At 36.0% G+C, this 21,906-nt stretch overlaps 1 protein-coding gene and 1 long non-coding RNA gene across 2 annotated transcripts; both read left to right on the top strand.

Moving 5' to 3' along the window:
• Positions 1-34: 34 nt before the first annotated feature.
• LRRC58 (leucine rich repeat containing 58) lies at positions 35-17,529 on the top strand. Its single transcript, XM_039843123.1, has 4 exons — positions 35-671; positions 8,589-8,717; positions 9,378-9,655; positions 11,631-17,529. The coding sequence occupies exons 1-4, from the start codon at positions 193-195 to the stop codon at positions 11,834-11,836; spliced, it is 1,092 nt and encodes a 363-aa protein (XP_039699057.1). The 5' UTR covers positions 35-192; the 3' UTR covers positions 11,837-17,529.
• Positions 1,622-4,805, top strand: LOC120586676 (uncharacterized). Its single transcript, XR_005648777.1, has 2 exons — positions 1,622-1,736; positions 1,780-4,805. It is a non-coding gene; the product is annotated as an uncharacterized LOC120586676 (long non-coding RNA).
• Positions 17,530-21,906: the final 4,377 nt, after the last annotated feature.

The following is a 21,906-nucleotide window of genomic DNA, read 5'->3' as shown; positions in this document are numbered from 1 at the left end:
AGGCCCCGGAGCGGCGCGCGCACCCGCCGCCGCACGTCGCGTGACTCGGCGGGAGCGCGCAAGGTTAGCGCCCGCCCTCGCCGCTTCTGACGCAATTCTCGGTTCAGGTTCCGGGGCGCTGCGAAATCCTCCGGCCTGTGGGTCGCGCGGCGATCTCCGGATTCCGGGGCCGCGCGGCCTGCGGCGGCCGGGATGGAGGAGGCCGGGGAGGCCGAACTGAATTTGTCGCGTCTCAGCATGTCCCCCGAGACGCTGGAGTCGGAGCTGGAGTCGCGGGGCGAGGAGCGACGCGGCGCACGGGAGGCGGTGCTGCGGCTGCTGCTGCCACACAACCGTCTGGTGTCGCTGCCGCGAGCGCTGGGCAGTGGCTTCCCGCACCTCCAGCTGTTGGACGTGAGCGGAAACGCGTTGACCACGCTCGGGCCCGAGCTGCTGGCGCTTCGCGGCCTGCGCACGCTGCTAGCCAAAAACAACCGGCTCGGCGGGCCCGGCGCGCTGCCCAAGGGTCTGGCCCAGTCGCCTCTCTCTCGCAGCCTTCAGGTGCTCAACCTCAGCGGGAACTGCTTCCAAGAGGTGCCCGCCTCGGTGCTGGAGCTGCGCGCCCTGCAGACCCTCAGCCTGGGCGGCAACCAGCTGCAGAGCATCCCGGCGGAGATCGAGAACCTGCGGAGGTGAGCGGGTCCCTCCCAGATAGGAGGAAGGCCTGGAGCTGTGTCCGGAAGCCCCCGGGCGCCGGGCCTGGTCTTGACGCCTTTCAGTTGTCACTTAGCGTCTTCTTCCAGGCTCTCCCTTTTAACTCTTTGACAGTGAGTACTACCTGACCATCTCGGCTAATCTAATAACATGTGTGACAGTTGTGTTTGTCCTATGCAGATTTTGGGGGCAGTTTTTCTGTCTTCTTTCTTGGATCTGGGGGCGTGATCCTAACTGAGCAGCTTCTCAAACAAACGTAAATCTGAGGTTGTCGCTTCCTTACTCCCGAAGTCTTTAGTGGTTTTCCACTCCTGTAGATCAAAGTTTGTGCCTTTTAGCAAGACGTAAAGGTACTCCGGTGTAACTCTTGCTTTCCACAATGTCGATTGCTCCCTATTCTCTCTCTGTAGTAGTACAGTAGATCCCCATAATGGAGAATGGGAGGGGCTATGATTTCAGACCCTCAATGGATACCTGAAACCTCAGCTGGTATGGAACCCTATAGATACTATGTATTTTTCTATTCATAAATATTTTTGATAAAATTTAATTTGTAAATTAGGCACAGTAAGAAATTAATAGCATAATAAAATAGAACAATTATAACAACATACTGTAATAAAAGTGAATATGGTCTTTCAATGTTCATGTCTTCCACCCACATATTTAATGCCTTTTTCATCCTCATTAAGCACTTAACAAGCACTGTGGCTGAAATCTACGCAGTTTGAGATGTGACAGTAAAACTGGCACAAGTATCCTTTTCTTTCACAATTACACAAATGGAAGATTAATTCTTACTGTAGATCTTAGCAATCTCGGCATACTATTCTATTCTTTCTTTTTTAGAGAACTTTCACCTTTTCACTTAAAGGAAGCACTTTATGGCTTCTCTTTGTTGTATCTGAATTGCCAGCATCACCACTCTTGTACTTTGGGGCCATTATTAAGTAAAATAAAGATTACTTGAACACAAGCTGTGTGGTACCATGACTGTTGATATGATAATGGAGCCAGCTACTAAGTGACTAATGAATGGGTAGGTAGCATACTGGACAAAGGGATGATTCACTAATGAATGGGTAGGTAGCATACTGGACAAAGGGATGATTCACAACCCAGATGGAGCAAGATGGAGCGAGATTTCATCACACTACTCTGAATATGCCCAACTTAAAACTTATGAATTATTTATTTCTGGAATTCTCCATTGAATATTTTCAGACCATAGTTGACCGCAGGAACTGAAACTGTGGAAAACAAAACCACAGATAATGGGGGACTATTGTACTGTTTATGGAATTCAGTGAGCCATGCATTTTACCAGCAGCTATGGGCACTAACTAAAAACGTGTTGAATAGATGCAATGTCTTTGTATATGTCCTGTTCCCTTTGCCTGGAATCTCGTCTACACCTGGCAAACTCCTATTCATCCTTCAAAACCCATGTCGAGGGTCATCTCTTTGTTTTCTTTATTTCCTGCTTCCTGAACAACATCTAATTTATTACCTATTCTGTACCTCCTCTGTACTGCATTCATCCCGCCATTACATTTACAATGTTGATTATAATTCCTTGTTTACAAGTTTGCCTCACCTTGTGTTGAATTAAATGGAAGGAAGAAACAGACATGAGTAGCAGAAGTCCCCCAAAGGTGGTCTGCAGGGGAGTGAGAAATAAAGCAAGAGCAAGTATATTGTCCAAAGTGGGGAAAAACCAGTGTCTTCCATCTGTAAAATATTTTCACATCTTTTATTGATTTTCTGAGATAACAGAATGTTAGAACTGGAAGGGACCTCAAGTGTAGTGAAAAAAACATTGGCCTGAGAATAAGAACTCTTGGTGTCCCAGCCTTAGGCAAGTCACTTAACATATTCTGACTACAGTCTCCTAATCTGCACACTGAGGCATTTGGACAAGATGTCTTTTCATTTACTTATCAATAGATATTTATTTAGTTTGTATCATGTGTCAGTCGCTCGGGATACAGTGGTGAACATGGTCCTGCCCTCATGGAGCTGATATACTATGAGACATTAAATAAGACATCTAACTAATTAAAATTGTTTAATATTTATAAGTGCTATAAAGATGTACAGAGTGTCTTGAAATAAAATAACAGAGGGACCTAACTTAATTTGATTCTTGAGCAAGAAACATTTGAAATGAGCTTTTGAAGGAAGGGTGAGAATTTACTAGGAGAGGGAACAGAACATGTGAAAGCCCAGAGGCAAGAAGGACTGAAGGCCAAAATTTTGAAAGGAGGACATTGTACTAGAGCATAGTGAGAAAGTGGCCAAGAGGGAAAATGGGAAATACATTATTTGGACCAGACCCCAGGCCATGTCAGATCTTGAAGACCCTGGTAAAGTTTTTATTTTATTTTACACAGTTTTAAGGGCATCTCTCTTTGCTGTGTAAGAATGGAGTAGGGAAAGAGTAGAGAGATGAGAAGAGATTTTGAGGGCTAGTTAGAAGGAGGCTATTCTAGTAGAATGAGAGATGATAGTGACTTCTACCAGCTGATGCCAAGAGAGAGAATAGAAAAGGGTTTGAGAGAAATGTAGATGCAAAATTGACAGGCCTTGGTTCCTTCTAATTTTGGCATTACATAATTGTAAACTTCTCATTTTAATTTTCTCAATATATTAAGAAAAATCCAAAGCAATTATTAGTTACATTACATGGGGAAAAGAGTAGGCAAATATCCCATTTATTGAATACTTACAATACAGTAAGCCCTGTTATAAGTGCTTTAAATATGTATTTTAATTCTCACAATGACTCTATGAGATGAGAGGAAGAAACTGAGGCTCCGAAAGGTTAAGTCATAAGATCACAAAGCCAGTGAGTGGTGGAACTGGATTTGACCACTGGGATCTCTGACTCTAAACTCATGAATTTACCACAGTGATGGAGTAGGGCTAGAACATAATTCTTGACTTTTCTTCTGTTGCATATTTAATCAAGTTGGTCAAAGCTGTTGCCTGGTTGATCCAATTTTCTAGGCTGTTTTTGGTCATTGTGCCTTTGGTTCCAAAGCATAATAGGATTGTGTGTGGGAACTTTTATGTCACATTTTAGTTGCATCCTCCATTCCTCTTTACTGATAAGAATCAGTAAAGTTTTAGGTCACGCTCCAAATATAAACTGGTTGAGAGTAGGCTAAGAGAGTCATGTAGAAATTTACTCTTAGAAATAGAAACAGCCTAGGCAATGGCCTGTTCACACTCTCTTCATTTTATAGAGAAGGAAACTGAGATTTAGTATCAGTGACTTGCTTGAAGCCAGATAGTGACAGTGTGATCATCCATGTGGTTCAGCCCTTAAAGGCTGCTTACTTACTCACTACTAAAATAATGCGTTAAAGCTTCAGAAATGTAGAGGTGGAGATTTAGTCACTTAAATCCTAAAATACTTGCTCAAGAACACCATTTTGTCTCAGAATATACATGGACTCCCTAGGCCTCATAGGTAACCCTGATATATATTGTATACTAAACCATGTTGCTTTAAAAACCAAATCAGGTATTTTTGGACATTAGGAAGATATCTATCCTCTTTAACAGCAATTTAAAAAATATTACAGAGTATTTAATCCACGTGAAGATTTCCTTTCTCCCCAAGCTTTATCATTTCAGGAAGGAATAACAAATACGTTAATTAGCTTAATTGGTGTAAATGACCTCTCCAGATTTAGCAGGGTGTCTTTATGTATATTTTCTGTACTTCGTTAATCTTTTTTCCTGGTAGCAAAATCTTTTTTAAATGGTTTCTGAAGGATCAGTTTTGAAGTATAACAAATAAATTGATGCTGAAAATACTATTTTTATGCTTAACTTCATTCCCATGGAGTAAATTAGGCCCAGTATGAATGATGAGGTTGTGGATATAGATTCTTTCCATCAAAGTATGAGGTTATTTTTCAACAAGTAGGTATATCTCATTGGCTAGTATATGGACAAACTTGTTTTTATTTTTATTATGTTGAAAAAATAGGTGTAATTAGTATTTTTTACCTGTTTCTTATGACTTCTTTTATCCTCAATTAGTTCAGACATTAATTGAGGAAGAGCTTAATAACTAATCACCCAGTGGGTATTAGACTTTATTTAAGAAATTGAAAGCTTCAGAGCCGTTTAGCATCCAGGGTGTTAGACATCTGAAGAGTAGGTTTGAGCACAAGTGAGTTTCATTGGTACCATTCCCCACATCTTTCACTCAAATAATTTTTACTTTTTCTGCTCATGACCCTTCTCTCACTGCTTGCTGTGGTTTTAGAAATCGAAGATGAGGATTATGATAGAAACAAAAGCTAAATATTAATGCCCTGGAATGTTTTGACAGTGGTATGCAATATGTTGACACCTTACAGAAGAGGTTACTGGACCAGATGATAAATAGGGTGTTACAAAGTTTAAATAAAAACACTTTTACCCATTTAGAGTCACATAGTGAGTTTTTCTCTGGCTCTCAACTTCTTCCCTCTGACTTCTTTTATTGCCTTAGTTTGAGGCAAGTACCAAAAGATGTTTCCTCCATTTTTGCTTCTACTTTTGAACCCATAATGTATTTTAAAAGCCTGTGGTGAGTGATAGTATTTGAAAATGATTCAATATGGAGATTCTGTCTCAAGAAAACTATTTATCCACAAATGTAAGGGTCTTGTCTTTCTGTTTCTCTTACTTTCTGTCTCTTTGTATACAAATTTGTCTCACTTTAATTTCATCTCCCTTTAACCAACTGTAATATAGGACTAGTGAATATTTTTGTTATATTTAATGTCATTTTTATTTGGGTGGAGAAGCACAACATTTTACACTTGTATCTGTGGTCAAAGTTGATTAGCATGAAGGGACTCTGGTGTATTTTTTCAGTGCATCATTAGCCCTTGCTAGAGAAGAGACACCTACTTCAGTATCCCTAAGAATCGGAAGAGTGGGGTACTTTTCAAGGAACAAATTTAATGTCAGTCTGTTAACACAAAACAAAGGAAAGGAAGAATTTTTCTCTAAATTTGTGAATGATTTTCCTGTTTTCTATATTTTTTAAGCACTGAAAGAATAGAATTTTTCCAGGCCTGATTAACAGAGCTGCAATGCTGACAAACACAAAATCTTTTAAATACTACAGTTTTGTTTTAAATTCAACAATAGTTTCCTTTCTCCTTACAGAAAAGCCTGTTTTAGAAATTTAATTTCCACAAATCATTTAAAGGCTTCAAGTCACTAGAACTTTGGAAATTACTTGAGTTTCAAAAAGATAAATAAGCCTGAAAATATACATTCAATATGCTGGTTACGTAATCTGATTAATGATACTCATCAGTTGCAAAAGAGAATTTATATAATTTCAAAATCATGGGCTTGGTTATATTTTAGAACATCAGATCTTTCTTTGCCAAAGTCACAGTAACTACTAAGGTTTAGCATCCCTTCTGTCTGTATACCTCCCTACCCTCTCCAAAACATTGAGAGAAAATGACATTGAGTAGTAACTACCAGGCACTAGTTTCTCTTGACTCCTGACTTAAACAAATAGAAAGGACAAATATTTAAATTTGTGCTCAGACTCACTCTTCTTTTTCTTCACTTTGTTTTCTTCAGTAGACTATATTGCAAGTTATTTAACTATTGAATCCTTTATAAAGGGACTTCCAGGTTTGCTAATATTTTTCCCAGATAGTCTTCTCATTAAAATAATTCTTTTCCAGGATTATTTCTGTTTTGGAGGCTCCAGATATTCTGTTCTATTTTAGTAGCTCTTATCATTGAGAAATAGAGATTTCTGAGTAAATGACAATTAACCATTTTTGGTAGGACCAAAAAATTCAGCCTAGGGAGTTTTTTCACCAGTGCTTGAACACTTACATGTAGGAGAATTGTCTTGTATCCAAATAATTGATTTTTACTACAAGGTAATATTTGAAAGATAAAAAGTAGCATGTTGGAATTAAAGCTGTTTACTTTTACTAAGCATTATAAATCTAAAAGATTTACACAATCAGAAATAGAAAAAGTATTATTAATATTTTTTTAAATGACAAAACTTCAGATTCAAGTTGGCTTTTTGAGTTGCCACACGTCACAGAAGTCAGATTATGAAGTATAGATAAGAAATTAAACATGGAAGAAATCATACCTAAGAAAATTTTTTAATAAGGCAATCTATAAAGGCCTTTAAAGTATGTTTCCTAACTTCAGAGAGGTAAAGGAGGGAACATCATCAATGAAACAAAAATGAGAAGTTTAAAAATTGACAATTACGAAAACCCCACATAGAATTCCTAGAAATAAAAAAATAGGAACTCAGTGGGCTGAATGGTAGACTGAAGTCAGCTTATGAGTGAGTCAGTAAGCTGAAAGGTCTAATGGAGGCATTCTCCTGAATGTAGTACAAAAAGATACAAGAAATGGAAAGCATGAAAGAAATGTTAAGAGACATGGAGAATTGATTCTGAAGTTCAACTGCTGTTTACTAGGAATTCTAGAAAGAGAATAGAGAGCATATAGAAAAGGCAATGTTTGAAATAATAGTGGCTGAGAGTTTCCCACAATTAAAGAGAGTGCTCTAAACTGATATCTTGTCACATCATGACAAAATTTATTATATTTTATTAAAATTTATTATATATAACTTAAGAACAATAAGATTAAATAAAGAAGAAAGATCTTAAATGCTCATAATAATAAAGAAACAGATTACTACAAAGAAGCAATAGTAATAGTGGCTGAAATAAGATAATGGGACAGTATCTTTTCTAGTGCTAAGGAAAAGTAACTGCCAACCTAGAATTTTATGCCCAGCCAAGTTATTTATTACTCATGAGTGAGAAAAAAGCCTTAAAGATTAACAACCATAGTGGGTCCTTGCTGAAAGAACTTCTAAAGGATGTACTTGAGTTACACTCTAAAAGGAGCACTTGGTTATTGTGTGGAAAATAGCTGCTGAAGCAAGGGGAAAAGGGGACATGATGGGAAGAGTAGAAGCAGAAAGACCAGACTGGAGCCTAATAGAGCAGCCAGATGTGAAACGACAGAGATTTGCTTGGTATATTCTTTTTATTCCTTTACCATTAATGGATTGGAGTATTTCTATTTTAAGTGTTATTCTTTTAAACTTACTAAGGTCTGAAGGGCCCTCTCATCTGGCCTTCTCATGCTACCTCTCTGACCTATTTGACTATCACTCTCCTGCCTCTGTCACCCTGATCTTACCCACACTAACTGTTTTGCTTTTTCACAGTACAACAAGCATTTTTCCACCTCAAAGATTTGTACTCAATCATTTCATTCATATCTCCTTTCAGATGTCATCTACGAGAAACCTTTTATGACTACCTTATCTAGAATATCATCACCATCAGATTACCACTCTTTTTCTTTGTAGCATTTAAAGATATCTGACAAAATATGTACAAATTCATTGATTTATTGTCTGTCTCTTTTACTAGAGTGTCAGCTATGTAAGGTCAAGAACTTGGTCTTTTTTCCACTATATTCTCTAGCATAGTACCTGGCACATGGTAAGTGTCTGGTTTATATTTGTTGACTAGGCACTTTACATGATATGTAATAATATTATTCCACTTTAAAGGAGAGGAAACTGGGGCAGAACAAGATAATTAATTGGCCCAAGTTCTTAATACTGGTAAGTGGTAGAGCTGAGATTAAATGAAATAAATGCTAACAAAAATAAGGTGTGTCTTGACTATTTACCTATAATAAAAGCTCCCTGAAGATTGTATTATTTCTGTAGAGACTAGCACTATGTAAAACATTTGCTGAACGAATAGATGAAATGTGTTCACTATAGTGAAGACAGTGGCCGTATCTTGTCCAGCTTTTGTTTGCTTACTCTTTTTTTGTTTGTTTTTGTTCATTTATCTTTGCAGTTTAGAATGTTTATATCTTGGAGGAAACTTCATCAAAGAAATCCCACCAGAATTAGCAAATCTGCCTTCTCTAAATTACTTGGTACTGTGTGACAACAAAATCCAAAGCGTGCCTCCTCAGCTTTCACAGTGAGTAGTTTTAGGCAGTTTATGTATATACACAGAGATACATGCTTAGGAATTACTGTTCTACATTCACCCACATGTTTTATATGCAACAAAGAATTATATTCTCAAAGTTAATGATACATGAGAATTACATTTCTTAGGTTTGAAGTAAATTGGATCACTTATTTTTAATGTTACTTTTAAATGCTCTGGCTTATTCTTCAAAATATTTGTTTATTTGTTTATTGTAACCAAAAATAGAGTATTCATTTGGCATAGATTTCTTAGGTTTTATGGGATTTTATTGATTTTATATTTGATATGAAGCATTCCTATCCTAATGAGATAATGTGAAGGATCTTCATTCCTGTTACATTGAAAATCTTTCCTTTTTTGGGTATCTGAATGATAACTGCCCCCCAAAAAATCTTTAAATCTAGCATTTATCTTTGATCTAGCACGTCAGAATACTCCTAAGTTTTCTAAACTCTCTAAGATTCCATGGGCAAAAGTCCCTCATGACATTTACAAATCTGCACTCTAGTTTCAGCACCTTTTTATTTTACTTCCATTGACCTTAATCTTAATTGCTTATTGTTATGGGGAAACCAAGTTCTTCACTTAACTTCCTTGGTAGTAATCTTGCTGATTGTCATTGGGTTTTGACTGCATTCATTCTAGGTTGCATTCGCTTCGTTCCCTCAGTCTTCACAATAACTTGCTGACTTACTTGCCTCGGGAAATCCTCAACCTTGTTCATTTGGAAGAATTGAGTTTGCGAGGAAATCCATTGGTTGTTCGTTTTGTTAGAGATTTAACCTATGACCCTCCAACTCTTCTGGAATTAGCTGCACGGACCATTAAAATTCGAAATATTTCTTACACTCCATGTGATCTTCCTGAGAATCTTCTTAGATACTTGAGTTTAGCCAGTAATTGCCCAAATCCAAAGTGTGGAGGTAAGTTATTTCAGTGTCCTTGTTTCCCATTCATTTAGCTCTTTTTAAAATTGATGATCCAAGTGTTGTTTTCATTAGCTGCCTTCTTGCAGAGAAAGGCAGTTAGTCTCTGTTTGCCTCACCTTTTTACTAGAAAGTAAGACATTTCACCCCCTCTGGATTTCTTTTTTTTCCCTCTCTTCTTTCTATTCTTTTCTTAGTATTTCATGATTTATACATAAGGAAAATACCCAGAAAGTCTCGTCTTGGAACTGTCATAAGATGGTAAAATGAGAGGAAACACAAAGGAAACATAAACAGTCCAAATTGCTTGAAAAGAATCTCTAAAATGTTTGGTTACTTTTCCTGTTTATTTGAGGGACATGTTCTTAGAGTCACCGTTCTGAGTATTAGCTACCATTATAAAGTATGATTCCAGACTTTTAGGAATGGGCTGACTGTGTGCCAAATGTATGCAGATTTTAGAATGTACCCTGGAATTTTATTTTCTTTTAAATCCATGGTTCAAAATTTCTTGATTTTAGAGCATTTGAAGAGAATTAAACAAATGTTACAATGTAAGGCAGAATGAGGTAGGAATTCAGTGTACTATTAGGAATCAAAGGAGGGAAAGAGTACATAATTAGATCTGGAAAAGATGAGACAATTCTTGAAGTACGAATTGGATTTCATAGGGTAAGATTGAAAATAAGAAACTTTTCAGATGGAGCAAGTAAAATTAGAGACAAAACAGTATGGGCAGAATGTTGGATGAGTAATAATTTGGCTTAAATGTACAGTTAGGGGAGTAATGAGAGAAAAGAGTAAAATATACATTGAGGCCAGGTTAGGAAGGTCCTGGAGTGCCAGGGGTGTGGGTGGAAGTTGGTGACTGATAGCAGGTCATTTTATTTTTGCCTCCCTCATAAAATCTAATTTGAAAAATCTAATTTGATGGGTGTACAGAAAGGTTTTTACTGTTGTGGGATAAATGTAGGTGCTGAGGAAATGCTATATAATGATGATCAGAGCCATATGAGATTTTTCCTGGAAGTCCTATCATGTCTTATAACTGTTACACGGTTAGGAAGGGAGAAAATGATTACGTTCCTGGAAAGAATAGTAGAAGAGAAAAAAAGGCATTATTGGTTTAAAGAAGACAATACTCTGGGCCATTTCTGGCCGCTCACTTTTAGAAGTAGAGTTTGCTATGCTGTGTCAAATTAGAAGTGCTTCAGCCTCTCTCTTGTTAGTTTTAACAATGGCAAGAGACAAAATTCACACCAGGCCATCAGGCTTAATAGTCTATATCTAATCTCTCCCTTAAATCTGTCCTTTTCTAGAAATGGACTGCTACAAGAATTCTCTTTTCTCTCTCTGAAGTGGCTTCTTAATTCTTCATTATATGGATGTGTTATTTATTTTAGGAACAAAAACATTAAAAGTTATCAATTTAAAATTTGAGATAATATATAAAACTAACCATTGATATATTTGCTCTCAGACTCTTCATTTTGCTTCCCAATACATAAGAACAGGGATACCAGAACTCATCTTCTTTCTGCAAATTTTGTGTTTAAGTAATTCTTTCAGATCATAATTAAAGAAGACTTGTGGGCTTTTTTAAGTTTCTTAACTGTAGAGTAGTACCAAGGAATGGCTTAAATGGAGGAAGGGCACTTTAGGTATCCTATAATCTCTCATCAGCCACTGTCCACAAAGTCACCCAGAGAAAACAAGCTAAGTAGACAGTGTCCTTCTAATGTCAGCTCCCTTTAAGATAAATCTGGCTTTCTCTTTGCAGCCAAATTGCCATTCCTAAAACCTTCTAATATTTTTATAAACAGGGATAGAAGCATTTACTAGCTCTGCTTAAGATTCACAAAAGAAAAGGCTATATGACATTTCTTCAGAATGCTGATGAAATGGTTGAAAAAGAAACAGTGTCTCTTTGCTTTGTAATGATTACTTTGCACTTATTCCTTTTTCTCTGCAGGAGTCTACTTTGACTGTTGTGTCAGACAAATAAAATTTGTGGACTTCTGTGGGAAGTACCGCCTCCCACTGATGCACTACTTATGTTCGCCAGAGTGCTCTTCCCCTTGCAGTTCCTCTCACAGCTCTACATCCCAGAGTGAATCTGACTCGGAAGATGAAGCCATTGTTGCTGCACGCAGAATGCAAAAAGTCCTTCTTGGTTGAAGGAATGCAAGGTGGTATACAGTACTAAAAGACTGAGCAAAGGTGGTTAGAAAAGAAAATAAACTTTGAAGTTCGCTAGAAACCTTATCTTCATCTTGTCCACGAAAGAGTCAGAGGTGATGTAAAAGATTTTATGTTTCACCTACCTATTCAGTAGGAATGAGTCCAGTTCCATGTTTGGATTCTTTGAATATGATTCATTCTGAATGGCAGTTTCAAATTTGGCTGATTGTTTGCAGTTTTCACTCAAGGTTCACGTGACTCACACAGCAGACTAGAACATTCTGAAGAACAGTGCTATAATAAACCATGAGTGGTGTAACCTGTGACAGTTGAGATGAAGAAAGAAAGGATCAAAGCTGTAATTGTTATCAGAGTTGTCCGTGGGTTTAGGTTGAACACTATACCATAATAGGATTAGCCTTCCCTTCACGTATTGCCCGTACGTCTATATTGCAGAGCTGTTCAGATAAGCTCACAGATGGTTATGTAGGACCTAAACCTTTCTGACCTACTAACTGGTAAAGTAAGGGATATAACTTTATGTGGGATTTTAAAACTCTTTAGTTCTGCCCCTTTATTCCAAGTGATTATTGTTACCCTTAGTTAGTCCAGCAGTGACTGTTATAATGCCTTAAGTCCTAGCAATGATTTAGAGGCTTATTCAAGAAATAATGCCAGAGCAGCCTATAACCTGACATACTATGGAGAACACTTCAAAATATGCTTTAACAGAACTATGTAAAATACTTGAATATATAACATCTGAGCTTATGGCCAGCTTAACTTCATTTTTTGTTTGAACATTAAGTAATCCCCTACAGATCACTTTACACTTAATGGGAGGCCAGTCTTAACCAGTCTGTTCATAACACAGAATAATCATTTTTGATTGAAAAACCAGTCATTTCTTTTGGTAGAAAAGAAATGTAAGCTAGTAAAGCTTCTTTGTATCTTGAATTAAAAGAGTGGGAAAATGATTTAAAAAATTTTAACCATTAGATGTGACTCCATTGCCTGTATGTACTGAATTGTAACTTTCTTTACATTTTAAAGAAACACTAGAAAAACATTACAACAAGCCAGATAAAATTGAGGGCAGCAATCATTGTATTCGTACACAATAGAGCACCAAAACCAGTTTAACCATGGTATATTTTTTGAAAATAATATATTGATAACATAAAAATTTATTAAATATATCTTTAAAGTATATGCAGAAAAAGTTTCACAGATTAATTGCTTTTAGGAGTGACCAAATTTTATTAATCAGTTTAATATGCAATAAAAATTGATATTTCAATTATGAGTTGATATTATAAAATAAAATACAAAACACATACAATCACTAGATCATTAGCCTATAATAACATGGTGGTTCATTGGTAAATGTTAGCTATACAGTAATACACAGGTCAGAAATGTATTGGAACATGAGATGGTCTCCCTTGTGACTTACTGGCAATCCTGATAAGGCACACCATTTCTTAAAAGCAGATTGTTTTACAATAAATATATATCCCTGTATTATATTTTTGTCACATATTATTTTTTATTTTAGAAGAAAATATACTGTAGGATAGTTTAGAGTTTGTTTGTCTGTTATATGTTAATTCATGAAACACCATGAGAGTTTCATGACTGCAGTTGTGAAACGCTGCTAATGAGTGAAAACCTTCCCCTTGTTATAATGTAGTTAGAATCTTTTTTCCTTTTGATTATGAAATTTTCTATATCTCTAGAAGTAATCTAGTATATTTCTACTGCCTAGCAAAGTAATGCAGAGGTGATTATATTGTACAATGGAAGTAATAAAAAATCTTTGTTTACTTCTCCATTTGAGCCACAGCAAGCTACAAAATTATGAACAATAAAGATGACTTAAGCAGTGCCTCAGTGGCAAGCCCAAAATATTTTGTAATAAGTGACTTAGTTTAGACACATAAAATATTTTCATAGAAAATAATGTATTAATACTCAATAGGACCAAATTTTTCTGGCTTAAATGCCTCAGTTTACTTCCTAATTCATTACCAGCTTAACCTGAATAACAGCTTGGGTAGTCTAAGAGTTAGTCTTTGTCAGATAATTTGATTGGTATGTAAATATGGTATTTAACCTACATACCATATTTCTGGCTTCCCAGAAAGAAGATAAACTGAGCTTTTACAGATATAAATACATCTAACCAGAAACAGTTTTTTAGCCTTTGCTATATAATGTAGATGTATTCCATAGTACACAACAAAATATCTTTCAACGTAATGTTTGTTATGGTTCTCTATATGTATATTTGAAAATCTAAGCTCCGTGTCCAACTGTCTCTGGTAACTTTTACTGAAATCTACATTATAGCTGTTAGTTTTATCTTTCTTTTAATCCTTAACCTAACATTTTACAAGAGCTGCTAATAATTTCTAAGATTTTCCCTGTTTTTTTTTACCCTACCTTCCCTTTTTCATAACTGGTGATTGTAGAAATTAACCAGAAGGTGAGATAGAAGGGACTTGATATTCTAAAAATCAGATAATCAACTCCTGAATCATATAGCCAACTATGTATTTAAAATGATAGTCTTTATGTCTTTAGTTAAGTTGCATGTTTATGTTTAAACTACAGTTAATAAACTTTAACTGTATTTTTTTAGATTTATAGAATCTGCACCAATTTTCATAATGAAATAAGTTTTTATATTGCTCCATTGGGCAGTTTTAGTGACCAAAGCTTGTGTGGATAAAACTACTTAACCAAAGCAGTAATGTGTTTAGAAGGAAATTCTTCAGTGCTAATATTTGAAACTGAAATGGGTTCATTGAACATTCTTAATAATCTTTATTCCTAGAATCCAGTTCTCAGTGTCACTAAACTGAGTTGTGAACTAGATTTAGGATTTTAGGAAATAGTGAGATATACTAATACGATATTTTGCTTTCATGGGCCAGAGAATGGCTGACCTAAGGAAAAACTAATCAGGGTTCTCAATATTCCCTGTATCTGAGTAGTAGAGATAAGTCTGAGAGTTACTCTTCATATTTTATTGCTAAATGTGTGTCAGACAAGTCTCTTATTCTTGAGTTCTTGATATTTAGAACTTTTACGTTACCAAATTTAAAAGTAAAAATTTTCATTGTAATGGGTACCTCAAATTTGAGAAACTTTTGTATTGTTGTAAATAAAAATTAAAGGCATTTTACACTAGTGCAGTGTAATACTGCAGACCAATTCCACCAAACATTGTAAATAGCAATTTTAAACAAAAGAAGAGAAGGAAAAGGCTCATTGCTGGAGTGTGAAATGAAAGAAATCTTTTAAAGCAACAAAAGGGCAAGGGAAGAGATGTCACCAAGTATAACCCTGAGCCAGAAAAGTTCTTTAAAGTAATAGTGAATTGTTTTAAAATTAAGTGGCCCACTGACTACAATCCGAAAGCCTTTATCACTAATTTTTTTTTTTAGTTTCTGCTATTGGGAGATGTTTGCATCCCTCCATGAAGAAAAGCCAGCAAATAACAGGATTTTCTTATAGCCAACCTTGCTCTTTCCAAAGGGAGAAAGTGATAACACATTAACCTGGAATTTGTGGTATAGCCTTGGTTAATGTTTACCTTTTCATTCTGTAAAAAAGAAAAAATACTAAACAAAAAATTACTACAAATAAAGTTTGATCTTTTAAAGCATTTTATATAAAAATTATTCTAAATAATAAGACCTTTTGTAGGCAAAACTTTATCAGTTATAATATGTATATATAAAATTTGTTACTCCACATTTATTTAGAAATACCTAATTTTTACCTAAATGACTCCCTTTCTTCTTATTCAAAGTAGAGATTTTATTATAGCAGTATAGATATTATTTCCATTTAGTCCAAAATAGTGAGCTTTTAATAGTGAGCTGGGTGTTTAACAGTAAAGGCTATTGTATAGGTTTTTAGGTAACATGATCTATAATATATAGTTCTGATTCCCTCTGTATGGAAAAGAAGTACTTGACCTTCACTGTCTCTGTATTAAGCACTATATTGTATAACATTAATGTGATAATTTAATAGCATCCAATTTTGTATTTCTGTTAATAGTCATGATCTTTTTAAAGGTAGCAGTGTCTTCAGTTGTGCTCAGAAAATATGTGCCTTAAATCCTCTGCGCTAGACCCAAAGCGTGGATAACTACATCGTTTAATTCAGTTGTTTGGGACAGCCTCGTCACCCTTCGCATTTGACTTGAGGGAGAAAAACTGTGATCTTCAGGGATTCCTTCCCCTAAAATAGGGCCTAATGTCTGTGAGTCTAGGGCTTCCAGGGAGGGAATCCCAATCATGCATACCGTCAGAAGGTCAAAACCATAATGATAAGGTACCCTGAAATAAAATCAGTTAAAAGGTATGTTCTCTTTTATATTATTTCAGAAAGAAAATATATATCTGCTACCACTAAGGGATGACAGCAGTTTCCTACCAACTGCACATTAATAACACCATATAAAGATACTACCATGAGGCCTAGCGTATTTTGTGAGTGGCTTCTTTGTAGTACTAGGATGAAAGGTAGTGATATATTTTTAATATCTTTGCATGTAAATATCTTCATTTTTTTTTTCTTTCCTTGGTCCATTATTGCCAATAATTGATGTAGAAAATAACAGTTCATTAAGAACACACATTACACTAACAGGGTAATACTGATTTGGGTGCTACTAGACTTTTACCTAGCATTGGTCTCAATTTATCATAAGAGACAGTATTCAGTCTAGTAAATATTAAAATGTATTAGTTTAATGAAAGTTATTTATATACCATCATGCCAGAAGGCCATGGTTGGAGAGACTATCTGCATTCACCAGAATTTATTTTCTTCATTTGGCTGTGAATAAATTGCATAAAATTGTTTTATTCCAAATTCCAGTTAGGGGAAGAAACCAGGATAAGATTGACATCACTATTGCTGGTACTACAAAAACATTACTAAACTGGTTAATTCTTCTGTCAACATCTGATATTTTAAGAGAATCCTTTCACTAAAAATGGTTGACATTTCTGAGCCCAATTTGTATTCATGAGAAACAAAACCATAATGGGAGGAATATTTTAAATAATCAGTATTTAACTTTTTATAAAGTTTGAGACTTTAAAGTATCAACAAAGGGTATTAAAAATATATGTACTTTAGTCAGATTACTTTTATTTTTGATTTTTAAATTTTCTGTATTTCAAATCTTGTGAATTAGGAATATCTATAGGTACATGGAATATCTGTCTATAGCTTAATGGTAACAATAAATGTAATTCGGCGACATGATTCAATAATTAAATTTTATTTTCAGGACAAGATATAGTTTATTACATCAAATTTGTGTATTACCTTGTATTGGTAAATGCTCTAAAGAGAATATTTAAGCCACTTCAGTTCTATACCTCCTTTATTCCCTTAGGACACACAAAAGAATGTGATCTTCTATTAACTAATCCTCTGTGTGAATTTTGCCATATCAAACGTTGTGCCGTATTATATTAAACATGTTTTGCTTAAATCTGATTCTATATTCTGGGAAAGTAACAGTATTTTAGCTTTAATAGACAAGCATTTGTTTTAAAAAAACAAATTCTTATAATATTGATATTTGCCTGATTACTTGCTATATATCATTGCTCATCTGTTTATTGAATTTTTTCAATAAAGCATATATTAGCATTTACTATCTGTGCCAGGTGCATGGGATAAAAGATGAGTTAGACTAGGTCCCTTTCTTTCTATTAGAGTTCCTTCTGCTTCCACCGTCTTAACAGGCTTATGGATGCATGTTCTAATAAAAAATTGATGAGGTCGTTTTGCTGACTAGGGCCAGTTACTACTTGCGTATAATTCAGAATCAAACAATCTTAACACAAAGTAGTATAATACTAACTGAGCAACATTAATATTACAGTACTTAGTATTGGCCTTTGGTGCCATTATTTTGGTGACTCTAGAAACCTGACATTTTTCTAGATTCCAGAATTTGGAAGAATATTGTGGTTGGTTACGAGTCGAGGTAAACAGTGGATAGGGAAGAAGCATTCTTTGCAAAACAGCTGTTTCAAATTTACTGAGATTGAAAGCTCAACACTTCCTTGGTTAGTATATAGGAAGTCTTCTTGGTGAAGATAGGCTCAGAAATTTGAAGGCACAGGAGAAAAAACATTGGATGTAACTCTTGATCTCATTTTTTCCTGAGGATAAAACTGAACCTTACCCTCCCCAGCTGGGAATGTTCTCCTTAAAACAAGTATCAGAAGAAAAATTTCTTCTTTAACAGCTTGTCTCACTCTGTAGATAAGAAGCCAAAACGTTTCAGGGAATATGGGAGATTTGGACGTGTCCCATCATATCAGTCATCAGTTGCTGCCAGTTTCATGAGCAATTCCATCAGCATTCCCTAGAATGTTAGAGCTAGATGAAACTTTAAAGGTCTGAAATTGACTCACTTGTTTGAGAGGAAAAAATTTAAGCCCGGGGAGACTTGCCCAAGGCTTTACATGGCTAAATCTTGAATCCAAGCCTCTGAATTCCCACTTCAATGCTGTTTCCACTATAGTATGCTGCTTTATTTAATACTCTATAACGGGAAATCATTGGTATTGCATTGCATCAGGTCAACGCAAAGTGATGCTTTCTGTACTATATCTCCTCAGTGTGTTCAGAATTTTAAATCTGGTGGGAAACTTTAGGTAAGAATAAATGTCTGGGTACCTCATAACTATTTACAAAGCATATTCAAAAACCTGCCTTATTTAATCTTAATGACACTGGAGTAGGACTAGATTTGGTGAAGTTTGTCAGTGTAGTTTATCATACCTTTTTCCTCTTCTGAGTTTGAAATCAATCAAAAAATTCACATAGACTTGAGAAAGGGATCTAAATGTCAGCTTTATCAAATCAGAATTGAGCTTCTTATATTCTCCTTAAATTGAATGTAACCAACCAAATCACACACTCGCCTGTAGGGGCTGTCTACCCCTAGATAGCGTGGCACAAGACTGACCAGAACACACCGCAGGTCCAGAGGAGGTCTGGTCAAATCTTAAACCCTGTAGTGCTGCCCAATAGAGAAACCTGGAGCAAGTCTCTTTAGACTTTGGCCATTTAAGCAGATGAGTTCGTTTTTCTCCCATAGGGAGGAAAAAGGAGCTAGAAAGATTTTTCTGGGAAGCTGTCCTCAGCCCTAGTTGAACATTAGAATCACCATGGGAGTTTTCAGAATTCAAATGCCTGGGCTCTATCTCCAGACTGATTGAAACCTCATCCCTTGGTTTGGAATCTGAGCACCAATAGTTGTAGAAACTCCCCTCGGTGACTCAGCTGCCCAGTAAGGGTGATAATTCTTTAGTGTGAAAGTCCGCTCTTGGTAACTTGACGTCAGTGGACTAGAGTTTTAACAGATGAAGAAATGGATCTGAAGTGATGACACAATTTGCCCAAGTTCTCCTAGATACATAGTAACAGAGCTAGGGTTAGAATCCATTCATCTATTAAAAAAAAAAAATTTATTGTTATTGAATGCCTACTTTAGACCAGGCATTGATTGCTAATCCGATGGTTTTTACTTTTCCCTATCAGTCACTTTTTCTGAACTGAAAGTGTTTTGAGCATGCCAGATGGTATATTCAAGTGGATTGGCCATATTGAAACCAGCTGCAGCTAAGTCATAGTATCTGCTGAATCATGGAACACAAAAGCAGCAAACAGATCAACTTTACCAGAAACATTCATTAAAGGATGGCTCGGTCAGATATTTCAGGTTATAGCCACAAGGCAGGAGATAGCCTTTTCATGGGTGAAGAAGTCCTTGTCAAGTCATACACTGGTTCTTTTAACCACAGGTAAACACATGGCTGATATCCTAAGTAGCAGTGATGAATAGGTTGACATTAGCAAGAAAGATAAGAAAATATAGATAAAAAAAATTTGCCAGAAGAAAACATAGTTAATTCACAAACAGATTCCCATCAATGGAAACAAAAGTTCAACACAATTTACGTTCTTATAAGCACTGTGCATAATTTCTACCCAGTTTCCTTATAATTCAGCTATGAGACTATATGATTATTTTACTGCTTAAATATGAGTAATCACTCTTAAAGACCTGTAAATATATGGAAGATTTAAATGGAAAAGTGAACTTGTTCATGATGCCGTGAAAACATGGGAAAGAAAATATTCTTAAAATGTTACTGTGAATATTTCTTTCTACAAATAAAGACTTAAATGTTGCTTTAAGAATTTTAAAAGCTAATGACAATGACCTCTAAGGCTCTTGCTAACTTTAAGAGTCTACAATTATCTGTGCTCAAAACTCCTTTCCATTTTTGTAGCTTTCAAATGTTTGTAAATTCTTGAATTACTGACCACACCCTTTTAGTCATCTGTGTTCATGTCTTTTAATCTTTCCTGTTAAGCCAATGCACAAGCAGCCAGGGGCAGAGTTAGTAGAGCAGTGAGAACCTTGCCCCTGATTCTGAATTAAAATTCTACCCTTTATTCCACTTCTCAGGGTTTGTTGTAGGGGATGACATGTCAATGGGCAGCTTTAAAATAATCTGTTTTTTATTTCTGCTGAAGACAGCATCTCATAAAAGAAAGACGTATATAATTGACCAACAGATAAGAATGAATCAGATGACTACTAGATGCCAGTGACTTAAGCTGTGATATACTTGTAATAACATTTTTAACGCTGCCCTACTGTAGGAATTTCTAGTCCTAAGTTATTTCGTAATCAAAGATTTAGCTGAAAGAATTTGAGAAGTCATTATCATACCACATCACTCAAGAGGACAACTTATAGTCATCAGTGTGAGACCCATCTTATTTATAAATATCTCAGATTTTACTTTAGCAAAAGTTTAACAATTGTCACTAGAGGAAGTATTTCTTAAGGTTCTTGTGATTTGTGCTAGCTAGATTAGATATGGAGGCAACTTTTAAATTATGTCAGCAGAGAGGCACAATGACACTAGTAAGACATTATATTGTGTATGAGTGTGTATGTGCATGCACACTTGCACATGTGCTCTACCCATTATATGGTTTTTGTACCTTTGGCTCCAAAATGTTGCTACTCCCTTTCTCTTGGAACTTTCTGTCCTTTTTCCCAGTCCAAACTCCTCTCACCAATATAAAAGTCAAGGCACACAGGAGTCACCCTTCCCACAGGTTCATTGTACCTTGTGTTTGTGCAACACCTATTAGGAAAAGAAAAACGAGAACAACAGGATCACAGCTCTATGCAGTTGAGACATAAATCCAATAGTATAAGAACTAGATGTCAAGCTATGGTAAGTTGAGAATTCTTGACAGTGAAGCTTTCAACCTTGACACTAAGAAGCAGACAAGTATAGATACAGGAGTTGATGTATCCAGAAGGAGGAAAGAAGGACAAGGTGCTTCCCAGCCACTCTTGGCTGATTGTTTCATAGATGCCCCAGTGAGGAAGGTTGGTTGATTGGTACGTAAACCACAGTGAAGTTATATATGTGTATTATTTGTAAATTGCCACATATGTGTATGTTCATGTTAATTGTTATAAACTTTTCCCAAAGAAGATACACTCTTATTTTTGGTTATCCTTATGAACTCTCAGGTAATATAATCTCATCAAGGTACTATTAAGGAGAGGAACTTGAATCAAATCAGTATTTACATTCAGATAAGCCCAAATCCTTATGCGATCCCACATATTCATACACACACCCAAAGACTGAAGTTTGACCATTGGGCACAGAGAGCAGATTGTGCCTGTTTTACTTTCACCCGACCATATGGCTAAGAAAGGAATAAAAGCTGCTAGGTGATTCATCCTATCACACACTGGGTTCACTGCGTGATAGGTTTTTTTTTTCCTTTGAGAGATGTAGTGCCAAAGCCATCTTAGAGCAAAGGCCAAGTAGTTCTAAAATAAAGCAGATGTCTCTTTTCTCAAATCAGGGTTTGGAGGGATCTGCTTATTATTAACAAACCTATTACCCCGATGATCTTCCTATATGTGCCCTTTAGCCTCAGATATCCAGCATCTAATCTTTTTTCTTTGTGCAACC

The sequence above is a fragment of the Pteropus medius genome, unplaced genomic scaffold, assembly GCF_902729225.1.
Source record: "Pteropus medius unplaced genomic scaffold, Ma_sr-lr_union100, whole genome shotgun sequence".
NCBI classification, from domain to species: domain Eukaryota; kingdom Metazoa; phylum Chordata; class Mammalia; order Chiroptera; family Pteropodidae; genus Pteropus; species Pteropus medius.
Note: the sequence above shows the minus strand (reverse complement) of the source record. Positions and strands in the feature narration are given on the sequence as shown.

What these genes read in the sequence shown, in the direction of transcription:
- LRRC58 (XM_039843123.1), top strand. Translation starts at nt 193, where the DNA reads ATGGAGGAGGCCGGGGAGGCCGAACTGAATTTGTCGCGTCTCAGCATG. An exon ending in GAGATCGAGAACCTGCGGAG is followed by an intron (nt 672 to 8,588) that starts GTGAGCGGGTCC and finishes TTATCTTTGCAG; the next exon opens with TTTAGAATGTTTATATCTTG. An exon ending in GTGCCTCCTCAGCTTTCACA is followed by an intron (nt 8,718 to 9,377) that starts GTGAGTAGTTTT and finishes CATTCATTCTAG; the next exon opens with GTTGCATTCGCTTCGTTCCC.